Source organism: Rhamphochromis sp. 'chilingali', assembly GCF_963969265.1.
Source record: "Rhamphochromis sp. 'chilingali' genome assembly, chromosome: 5".
Taxonomy (NCBI): Eukaryota; Metazoa; Chordata; class Actinopteri; order Cichliformes; family Cichlidae; genus Rhamphochromis; species Rhamphochromis sp. 'chilingali'.
The window spans coordinates 21,622,589-21,634,740 of record NC_137932.1 but is presented as its reverse complement, the minus strand read 5'-3'; the positions used below and the strand labels follow the sequence as shown (position 1 = coordinate 21,634,740).

Below are 12,152 nucleotides of genomic sequence, written 5' to 3'. Positions count from 1 at the left end.
TGGCATTGGCTAATTTGTCAATTGTTTGTTACAAATGTTCGTATTTTAATTTTCAAAAATGTTTTTGCCCAAAACATATGTGCACTATATGTCAGTAAAAATACTATGCAAATATTGTTGTCCTTGACTGCTGAGTAAACACTGACAAAGCACTGATTGTATCTCTTGTACTTTATCAACGCAGTATCTAAAAACTTTGCACCGTAGTGGTTAAAATCTCATTCTAATAAGAGTTAAAAGTGCATTTGGTTATTAGGTTTATAGGATTATTGAATTATGGTTAAGGGTTGGTAGAATTTTTTTTTAAAACATTATCTGCCAATTAAATCTGCCACCCTTCTCCAAATCTGTGCCCCTACCTGGCCCCCCCAACAAAAATTTTCTAGACACGCCACTGTACACAGATGGTCTGAATTTGTGAAGCGAGTGGTATCGCATTTATCGAAGTCGGCTCCTCGTTGTTTTTTCTAAGCCACGATTAGGCTCATTGAGAGCAGGCATGTGCATGCAGACAGTGTTTGTTTTTACATCTGGTGGGTAACGTCCCTCCCTATATTTTTGGAACAGTACCTCTGAAGCTTGATTTAGATTTCTGCAGGAAATTTACGTTCTAACTTCAGATGTAACACCTCTTAACACTAAACCGGTCCATCATGCTGTTGTTTCCAGTTACAGCGTATATTTCCTGCTGAAGCATATTTCAGGCATAAGACAGAAACATTACAAAAATATACACCTGCAGGCCACTCTATTGTCTTTATTTGACTAAATGCACTAAATTGCTGCCACAAGCTTTTGAACACATGTACCTAATAAAGTGGCTGGTGAGTGTCCTCAGTCCCAGCTCGGATACAGATGTGTCGGTGTGTCTTTGTTCCCTGCAGTAGTGCCCTCTCCAGCTCAGTCATCATCCACATACCCCAGGACACTGTCCGAGCCAAAGAGATCATCGCCTACGTCAACACGCTGAAGACTCAGGTCAGCTATTACGCAGAGAGGCTGTCTCAAGCTGCCAAAGACCAATCGGCCAGCGGACTGGAGTGGACGCTCGCCAGTCTGGTTGACAAGGTACTAAAAGTGTTTGACGTTACGTGGGGACGCTTCATATTTCATTCATACCCTCTTCCTTTCAGACCCGTCAGCTGGTGGCAGTGTGCGGCTGCAAGCTGCTAGCTTCAGCTATTTAGGCCCTGAACGCAGTACGAGTACATCGCAACCAAAGCTTCTCCTTCCGCTGAGTCTGAACAAGTAGTGCTCCGCAATGACCAGGATACGCTGAGAGCAAAGTACAGCGGTCACAACAGCCAGTCGTCACTGCACGTGGACTGGCACGAAGAGGAGTGGGTGAGTTGATCAGCAGTTATTGGCTGTTTTCTGATTCCAGATTTTTTATTTCTTTAGCATGACAACAGACAAGCTTAGTTTCTTGGCACACATTGTGGATACAGCTTGATATCTTAACTACACTCTGAACTCTGTTTTTCTTTTCTTGTTGCTTCTTCTTCTTCTTGAGTCATCCCTCTCATGTTGATTTCCAGCTCAGGTCACTCCTTACTTTTAAGAAGTTGGAGGATTCGTGAGCAGATTTTTCCTTCACCATATCAGCCGACTTTATTCTATGAGAAAATACTCTTAAATGACTCGTCTTTAAAAAGTGTTCAGTGTTTTATGTCTGGTCTGTGTGTCATCTTTGTCTTTACAATGTTGCAGCAATACTTTAGTAATGATATGATATGATATGATATGATATACCTTTATTAGTCCCACAAGGGGAAATTTAAATGTTGGTTTAGTGTAAGCTCAGCTTTTTAACTAATGTAAGAAGTGTTATGACTGACTCGTTTTTAATACCTAAATCTGGCCTCAGTGCACAAACCTAAATGAATCGGTACATATGAAAGCGCCCAAGTCACGAGCTGTGTTCAAGGACATGGATAAAACAAAAAGGTTCAAATTTGTGCCCAAAAACCCCACAAATCAGTGTCACTGTTTTAAAATCTGCTGCGAGACCGCTCTAAATGTCAGCTTTTTCTTTACGTAAAGACTGGGGTCTGTAACATATCAGCTCGTTTCTTATTTATTAAAGAACATGCCTGACACCAGGCTTTTGAGTTAACGGCTCCATTCGATCTCTGCAAGTATTTTTAAGTATTTTTAGGTTCTTTCCAGCAGGATTTGTGGCTAGTTCTGGAGCTTGACCCTAAAAGATTTCAGTGTGTCGGTGCTTCTGCTTTCCCTGTTGTCCTTCTCTTCCGTCTTTATTTCTGTTTCTGTCAAATTTAAAAACAACTGCACTCTGAAATACACACTCTTTGCAAGATGTTGTCTAAACTAGTGGTTGGAAGGCATATTTGTGTTTGGTCTCTGATGGTTTATTTACACTTTTTGCAGGCCACGCCCACGGACTACAGCGCCATGATGAGCAACAAAGCCAAGAAGTCTATTGACTTCCTTCTGATGCAGGACACCGCCCCGACGATAGCCACGGACGTGTCACTGCAGTACCGCCTCGACATCGTCTTCTGCCAAACGGTCACCTACACATATTTTAATTATTGTATGTCTGAGCTGATGCGTTTATCCTGGAGTGACTCAGAGTGAAGGAGAAGGCCAAGAAGAAGTGTAAATATCATAGAAGCAAGGAGTTCAGAGCTCTACGACTTAGTGTCTTTATGGTATTTATGTGTGTAATGGAGACCAGGGGTTCCATTACCCTTACTTGTATTTTTATTAATTGACTGACTGATTTGTATTTAAAAACCGTAATGAAGAAAAACACACACTGGTTGATTGTGATTCTTTATTAGGCTTTTTGGGTTGTTATTTAAGTGACTCGTTAAAGGTGAAGAGACAGGGGGACTGGCCATCCTACCTGTGTCAGGAAAAGAACCTGTGTTAGAGCTGTTCACATTTAATCATTTGTCTGTAACCTAAATTAGTTGTATATGTAAAAAGAGAAGTGTTAACAGTACTCACTTTGTAAAGAGTAAAAGCAGCTCAATCACCTGCTTATGAGCTCCTGGAGAAAACCAATGTGCCAGGCTAGGGGAGTGTGTGTTGGAGTGATTTTGTTAAAAGTTGTCATTATTGTGCTTGGACCTTGTCTTGAACTGTATGTTCAGATATTTTCTGTTCCTCCCCCACATGTAGGATGTTGGGGATGTTACTAGCTATAGTTTTCAACTGCAGGCACAATCTATGTAAGATTCTGGTTTCCTTATTTGGTAAGGAATGTTCACTTCCTGCCCTTTATGGGCTCACCATGTAAATGGTGGACTGTTAGAGAGGTTAAGCCATATACGAGGTTGAGGGGAGATGACCCTTTTATGACTAGAGATGCGGTTAAAACGTTTGTAAGCAGGAAGTCACGTATACAGACACCCCACAACATATGGGGTTTACAATGGGCGGTTGTGTAACTGTTTTCATTCAATAAAAGGCTGCGAGTGGAGGCTGGAGTTGGAGTTGTCTGAGTTTGGGTGTAGAGCTTGCAACTCTGAGAATCCGACCAGGCTTCCCCTGCACAAGTAAAAACCAATCGAACTCTGATTGTCTTACTTTGTTCTGAGTCAGCGAGGGCTGAAACCTAACTGTGGTTAAGGTGTTTTAATGCAGCGGTCCCCAACCGCTGGGCCACGGACCGTCGTTTGGTCGAGAGATGAGGCTCGGGTGTGAAATGTATGGTTTTCAGAGTTTTTATCGTTTTTTATCGTTATTTTGTTATCGTTTTTATCGTTAACTCTGTTTTCCTGGGTCTTTCACGTGTGTTATGAATAAATCTTCTTTTTTTCCGGTATCGGTACTAGTTTTATTTTGTTGTATTTATCTGTGACACCTTAAAGGCCGGTCCGTGAAAATATTGTCGGGCATAAACCGGTCCGTGGCGCAAAGAAGGTTGGGGACCGCTGTTTTAATGTATATAGAAGAGACTGAAGTTTATATGTTATGGAGTTATTTATAGGACTTGTTACAAATCTTCATATGTCTATGATGTGTTATATCGTGTTGGTTATATTGTAGTGGTTTCCTTATGGGGAGGGTTTTGTTTTCCTTTGGTTTGCTGACCCCCAGACTTGGTCTATTCCAGATGCTCACCTGAATCAGGTAGAGTATAACAGGAAGCCATTTGCTTTTCAGAAGGGTTGGATTCTTTGCTGTATCACCATGTGTTCTCATTAATAAAGTACATTTTACTCCAGTCTCGTGCTATTTTAGTGGAAGTGACCCATGACCGTCGGCCAAAACTGACAATATGACTATTAAAAGTCTGAGTAATACTGTAATTTTCTGCTGCTCATTCCTGTGCAATATCCCATCTGACCTCCCGTCATATTTCTTTTCAAGATTTTCTTATTTAATCACTAGTGTACATATATTTATAGATACATATATATATATATATATTTAGTCATCTTTTCTCTTTTACCACGTCTCTCTAATATTTTGCTCTTTATTATTTTTCTATTTTTTATTTTATTTTATTATATTTTATTATATTTTCTTCTACTGTACCATGCTGCTGAGTGACTGCTGCTCGTCAAACACATTTCATTGCAATGTTGACCCTGTGCTAACTTGCATATGACAAATAAAACTGAAAACTGATAAAACTGAAAACAGTAAAGGCAAAGGGAACACATCAAGTAAGGATTTCACACTCCCACTCACAACGGCACTTTCAAAGCATAAAGCCAAATATTTCAAAATTTCATTTTGAGGCATTTTAAAAATGAATGTGTTTGAGTTTCATTGCTCCAAAGTAATGTTTTCATATAAGCAAGATAACCAGTTTGCAACCATGTAAGTACAGTCCTCTATTGTGAACAGACGTGTTGGCAATCTGTCTGCGTTTATAAATTAGACAACAGTTATTTGCAGATCTTCATCAATCTGCCTGAGAGTGATTGCAGTCGGTCAGGTTGCCTCCAAGGAGGCAGTTTATTATTTTCCTTTCCTAGTTGGACAGATGGCTGTTGTTTTGTTTTTACTGTAGTGTGCTGGGCCATTAATGGCTCAGGGGCTGCAGCGTATCCGCGCCAACACCTAAGGCCAACGTGGAGTCACCGGTCAGACTAACATAAAGAAAAAATCTGTTAAATTACACATTTGTATTCATTAAGTCACAGACAATGAAAACAAGCAGAAATCAAGATGTAATATTTTTATAATTTTATTGATGTTAAATTAAAGTTCCAGCATAGTTATGTTATCAGTGCAAGTCACTTCAATCTGTATAGCACCAAAGGAAACAATGGTGTTTTCAAGGTGCTTCACACTGTAAGGTAACAACTTACAGTATTAAAAAGAAAACCCCAAAAGAACAAACCCCTCTGAGCAAGCACGAGGCGACAGTGGGAAGGAAAAACTCCCTTTTAAGAGGAAGAAACCTTCGACAGAACCAGGCTCAGGGCGGGGTGGCCATCTGCCGCGACCATTCCTGGGGATTTCAAAAATGACTTGATCTGATCTAAATGTAAAACTAGCTCATTTAAAGTGTCCAGTGAGTTTTAGAAAATATTTTGCTGTTGATATCACGATGTCACTATAAAGTGGAAACTTTGTTTCTTCCCTTACACCTCCCAAAAAATGCACGCACCGATGAGAAGCACTTAGATATGCAACTTGGTTCTGTGAATATCTTTCTTTTGAAAGTTTTAACAATATCTTCATCAAGATCTTGGAAGTTTAATTGCCAGAATGTCACCATAACCGCTGCATGCTTCCATCTTTTACAGAGGGATTTGAAAACCCTCTCGCTGAGTTTCTTGAACTTCTCTGGTGGGATTTTGTCGTATCCGGCCCTGATTTCAGTCCAGATTTTCATGGTAAGCCGGTTGGAGATAGCTTCAGCACTTTCAATGCTGAAGACTGTGCCTGATTTTTTTGCAACCTGGGAAATCAGTCCTTCCACAAAGATTTCCACTGAAAATCTGCATCTTTCTTTCTTTTCATATGATTCCAGTCTATCAGTAACTGTTACTGCCAACAGGTGTTCTTGGAATACTGAAGTAGTTATGATATTAAATATTGGTTGTTCCATTAAATTCATTGAATCCTCCTCCCCACTCCTCCCCATTTCCAATGATATTAGTGACAATTTATGTAATTTGTCACAAATATCAGTGAAAATCGCATTAGCAATGCAGTCAAAATAATTCTGCACTTTTCGGTCTAAATGCAAATCCATCCCCTTGAATTTGTCCAAGAGTAGATCCAACAAACGTTTTTGGTGAGAATGAGGGCACTTTAAAAGTTTACCAAGCTTTGAAAGCACAGCCTGAATTAATGTCTCTAACCATCTTTCAAAGTCTAAGGTTTTTTCAGGTGGCTCACAGTCTACAGAAGATCTGTGATGCTGTATCTTTTTATATGACTCCGTTTGACTTACGTTTGTTAACGGTGGGATGCTGGCTTCATGTTCAACACAGGATTTCTGCTGCTGGGGATCTGGAATTGGATTGTTTTCTGCTTTTGCAGCACTGTGTTGGTCAGCATTTTGACAGCTTTCTTCTGTGTTAGCTGTTTCTTGGCTGTTAGCATCTATATTCTGTGCTGTATCAAACTCCTGCTCAGCAGAATCGTCCAAAAATTTCACACGTGACAAAACCGTTTTGCCAGTAGTGGTGTGGACAGAACAGTTTTCATGTACAGGGGAGTTCTGGGAAGACCTCAGCGGTGATACTGCTAGTGACTGTTCACACAGGTCCATTACGTCCTCTACAAAACCTACAAGCCGCTTAGCGGTGACGCAATCCGGATAGCCTGAGGTAAGCGCTTCCAACTGCTTGTTCGAAAAACTACTGACCAAGTTATCCAAGAGGGATACCAAAGCATATACTGTAGAATTATCCCCATTGGTCTGAACTGTTTCATCATTTGTCATTGTGTTACAGTTCGAGCTTGCCATTTCACTTTTTTGTTTTTTATGTCTAAAATGTTGTTTTGTGTTAAACTCCGTGTTTGAACGTTTAAAGCGCTGCTGTCCCGCTGTGTGAATGCGTTTCAACTGAACAGCCAGGTCTATATATAAGGTCGGTTTAAGGTTTCTTTGTAACGTCAGGTGACGTTACAAAGAAACGTCACCAGTCAAAGGACTGGCCCGGCTCGTCATAACGAAAGGGGCGGGACAAATCTGTTGCTTAGCAACTGAAAAAAAAGGCACACCGCGCTGAATGCTACATCCGGCCTGCGACGGTACACCGCCTCCGCACCACCGTTTAAACATGAAGTGTGGATGTTAGAAGATCCCAAATATGGTGAGCTACTGGGAAATTACTCACGTTTTTGTTCTTGAGAGTGAGCGATAATAAGCGACATTTTATTGAGAAATTACAGTAGTCTGTCTACAAAAACTACAAAAATGACCTAAATAAGACAGAAGTACACATTCATTTTTATCGTTTTGTCAACAACAGGGCGCATGAGGTTTGTTCAGTATTTGTTGTGTCTACAAGGCTCAGGCGCCCCCATGAAGTGTCTTATTTGTATAGTTGAAAGCATTATAAAGGAACGCAAAACTAAATTACATATAATTATAATTCTTGGCACTTTCTGGTGTGTGTGAGTTAGTGTTTCTCTTTTATGATTTGTGGGTCCAGCATCAAATTCAGAATCCTTCCCATCACACATGAGGTCTTGAATAATCATCTTATTTTAAAGACCTCGTAGTTTGATAGTTTGCTCTCAGACTGTGGGCTTCCTTGTGGTTTTTAGGATATTTAGAAGTAGAAGGGGATCATCCTTCTGTGGAACCAGCTCCCAGTTTGAATGCAGGAGACGGACACTATCTCTACTTTTAAGATTAAGTTTCAAAGTTACCTTTTTGCCAACGCATATAGCTAGGGCTGAATCAGGTGACCATGAATCCTCTCTTAGTTACCCTGGGACTACCCTGCTGGGGGATTCCCACCATGTGTTTATACACCTCTCTGCATTCAATAATTAGTTCTTGTTCATCTCTGGCTCTCGTCCACAGTGTGTCTTTTGTCCCCTTTTTCGTCTCCTCATCCCCAAAGGGTCGCAGCGGGCCGCCCCTCCCTGACCGTGGTTCTGCCAGAGGGTGCTTCCTGTTAAAAGTGAGTTGTTCCTTCCCACTGTATTGAGGTTTTTTCTTTTTAATTGTAGACTTTCTACCTTACAATCTATACCACCTCGAGGAGACTGTTGTTGTGATTCAGCTCTGCATAAATACAATTAAATCGAATTAAGTGGGTTCAGCTGTTTTGTGAAATAAATGTGAGTGACATGGTAAGTAATAGCCTGCATGTAACTCATGGTAAGAAGAGCAATATCGCCCCCTCCTGGTTCAACCTTTTTTTCTTTGCAGTAATCTTTCCAATAATAATACATATGCACTAACCTCATGCTTGCTGTTAACAATAGCCTAAAGACACAAAATCAAGTTTAGTTTTTTCCTTAAGTTTATGTTTTTTTTTATATGGTTGGCATTTATTTTGTTTCTTTTTAATAATTATATTGATTCTATTGATTGTTTGCCAAGCACTGAGGTCTCTGCTTAGACTGTGCTACTGGGATCACTGATTTAAAAATGAGGCAAAAGCACCAAAGTTGTGCTCAAAAATAGTACAGTGAGCTACAAGCTGTTGCTGTAGTAATTCTAACACACTTATTGTTTTTAAATACATACATGTTTAGTTCTTTTAAACCTAATTATATTTTTTTTTTTTGCAAAAGTGTCACCTAAACACCCAAATATACGTAATTCAAAACTTACTTTAATTATTACCCATTTGGCTGGTAACATGGACCCAGTCTGATGGATAGTTACTGAACAGATAGTCTTTTCTTTAAAGGCTGCATTCAGAGCAAATCATTGTAAAAACAAGACAAGTCAATAAAAAACAAGTAATAACTATAATACTAAACTACAATAGAGAGAAAATCCAGTAAATATAATTATATTATGTAAAAAATATACAAATATTTACCTCTAATTTAAAAAGACATTACAAGGGTACTAGTTTCATTTTAATCTCAACATAATCTAAATTGACACTAAATCAGTTTAAATATTACAGCTGAAGGTGATTTTAATAAATGTACTGCTGCTTGACTTTGTTTTACTACTGCAGTATAATTTATCATGTACAAAAGCTCCAAATGTTGTTTCTCTGACTTAATGTTCTGATGACGTTTGTGTTACTTTGCAGGAAATAGTCAGGACCCAGATGAACCTGTGCTGGAATTCAGTGTGGGTGAGTAATATGAGCATTTATGAAGGCTGTCCATGACCTGTAATTAAATTTAGCGTCATTAGTGCCACTCATTGCAAGTGACAGTGCACATGCTTTCAGCATGGAGTCTGCTCTTATGGTAGCAAAATAAATTCAGAAAATCTCCATCAAAAAGCAGCTCAGCAGCAGAAATATATATGGTCAGCTGGTTGTGAGTTAATGAGCATGTGAAATCAGTGTGAACATTTTGAAACAACAACTCTCCAACCTCGTAATTGTAAGACTGCCTGTGCAGCCACAGGAGCCTTCAGAGAGTCTTCCTGCTTGTCTCTTGGGTTGATTTGCTCGTGTTTTCTCACCCAGTCAATGACTGTAAAAGGGCTGGACTAATTGGAGGCAGGTGTAATTGATTGCACTGATATGCTAGTCTACTTATAGCCCACATTACAAACACTGCTGTGTTATTTTGTCTCTCAGTGCAGGTATGTAATGTGACAAAACCTCTAATGATCTGATATGTTTGGGATGGATGGGCTGTGAATTATATAGTGAATTGTCTTATTTTGTCGCTCTGTGCAGGCTTTCTACTTACAGGGTGGTGGGTCTCAGAGGACAATTGCTACCCCTGTTGAAGTGAACAACGTGTGGAGTGCAACTGGCTTTGTGGCATAGCTGGCTCTGGCCTTGGACTGTGTGTTTTTACTTTGTACCTAAATGGGACACTGGACTTTTAACTACTATTCATTGTGTTTATAAATAAAATTTTAGAATTTTATTGACTGTCATCTTTTTGCCCACGGTGGAGACGGTTGGTCAGACCTAGAATCTGTGTGTGTGTGTGTGTGTGTGTGTGTGTCATCAGCAGGGTTTTGCATAAAAGAGTGTGAGCAGGTCAAAAGGTCAATTCATTTATTGTAGTTTTATGGCAGCACCCTCTAGTGGCCTTGAAGCAAACAGTCTCCTAACTAAGCCATGGCATCTCTGGTCTCTCCTACTTTTGTGTGCTCTGCTGGAGGAGCAGCATTGGATCTAGTGATACTGAGTAAGCTGATTAGGACAGGCCTGGAGAAATGTGGTTTGCATGAAGTATCAGGAAAAAAACAACCTTGTATTGTAAAATAATAATACACGAATAATAAATACTTTTCATGACATTCAGATTTCTGGACTCACGAGTTCATAGAACATTAATGTTACGAAACATTGAGAAGTCTTAAAACTACATTGTATACTTATTATTTATTTACTTTAATCAGATTTGACTGGTATTTTTAAACATTAAGTTTTTGTTCCTTCAACTATTGTATTTAAGCTTATGACTCACTCACAGTATGTTTATATAACTGCCTAAAAAACGGTGAGGATGTGGCCGCAGTGGCTGAGAAGCAAGAACTTTGCTTTTTCTTTTTTTTTTTTCTTTTTTTTTTTTAATTGGGAAGCATAAATGAACATACCAGAAAACCCTGCACGAAGGAGCCATATTTGTTTTTTGTGTGTGCATAAGATGACGCTTTAGTATTATTACACATATGATAAGGATGTTAGCATGCAACACACAAACTCAAGTGGTGTTGCCAAGATAGTTGCTGACTGGCAAGAAACTTCTAGAAGAAATCTGGTGACAGTCCAAAGCACAAATTAGATATTCACTGAGATATTCAACATCTCTTTATCTCAGTCGGTGATCCCCACATGCTTCAAAGAGTCCATCATTGTTCCTGTCCCGAAGAAACCCCACCCTGCTTCTCTCAATGACTATCGCCCTGTAGCCCTCACCTCAGTAGTGATGAAGTGCTTTGAACGCCTGGTCAGAGACTTCATCATTTCTTCACTACCAGACACACTGGACCCACTACAGTTCGCTTACCGTCCAAATCGTTCCACAGACGATGCCATCTCTCATCTCCTCCACACTCACTCACTCACTTGGACACTAGAAGGGGGAATTATGTTAAAATGCTCTTCATAGACTACAGCTCTGCATTTAACACCATAATTCCCTCCACACTCACCACCAAGCTGGAGCATCTGGGACTCAGCTCATCTATGTGTCAGTGGATCTCCAACTTCCTAACTGGCAGACCACAGGCAGTAAGGATGGGCGGACATGTCTCAGCCTCCACCACTCTCAGCACTGGAGCCCCCCAGGGGTGTGTTCTGAGCCCCCTGCTGTACTCTTTGTACACATATGACTGTGTGGCCACTACCAGCTCCACCACCATCATCAAGTTTGCTGACGACACCGTCGTGGTGGGCCTGATCTCTGATAACAACGAGACGGCCTACCTGAAGGAGATTAGGAATCTGGAGAACTGGTGCCAGAGGAACAACCTCCTTCTAAACGTCAGTAAGACAAAGGAGCTGATAGTGGACTTCAGCACTAAGCAGGAGAGGAACTACCAGACCCCCGTCATCAACGAGTGCCCAGTGGAGAGAGTGGACAGCTTCAAATACCTCGGAGTTCACATCACGCAGGACCTGTCATGGTCCTGTCACATCAACACCGTGGTGAAAAAGGCCCGACAGCGTCTCTACCACCTCAGACGCTTGAGAGACTTCCAACTGCCCTCCAAGGTGCTCAGGAACTTTTACTCGTGCACCATAGAGAGCATCCTGGCGGGAAACATCTTAACCTGGTTCGGGAACAGCACCATGCAGGACAGACGAGCTCTACAGAGGGTTGTGCGGTCAGCTGAGCGCACCATCCGCTCCGAGCTCCCTGACCTGCACTCAATCTACAGCAGGCGGTGCTGGACCAAGGCCAGGAAGATGGTGAAGGACCTCAGCCATCCCAACAACAGACTGTTCTCTCTGTTGAGGTCAGGAAAGCGATTCCGCTCCCTGAAGACCAACACAGAGAGACTGAGGAGGAGCTTCTTCCCGCAGGCGATACGGTCTCTCAATCACACCACCACACAGTACTGACCCACACATGTGGTTCTTACACACACACTGGAC

The 12,152-nt window shown here is 40.9% G+C and overlaps 1 protein-coding gene across 1 annotated transcript; it reads left to right on the top strand.

Annotated features, from left to right (window-relative positions):
- Nucleotides 1–823: 823 nt before the first annotated feature.
- LOC308396877 (inositol polyphosphate-4-phosphatase type I A-like) lies at nt 824–4,198 on the top strand. Its single transcript, XM_080882510.1, has 3 exons — nt 824–1,068; nt 1,134–1,344; nt 2,392–4,198. Exons 1-2 carry the CDS (start codon nt 856–858, stop codon nt 1,185–1,187), a joined length of 267 nt encoding a protein of 88 aa, XP_080738636.1. The 5' UTR covers nt 824–855; the 3' UTR covers nt 1,188–1,344; nt 2,392–4,198.
- Nucleotides 4,199–12,152: the final 7,954 nt, after the last annotated feature.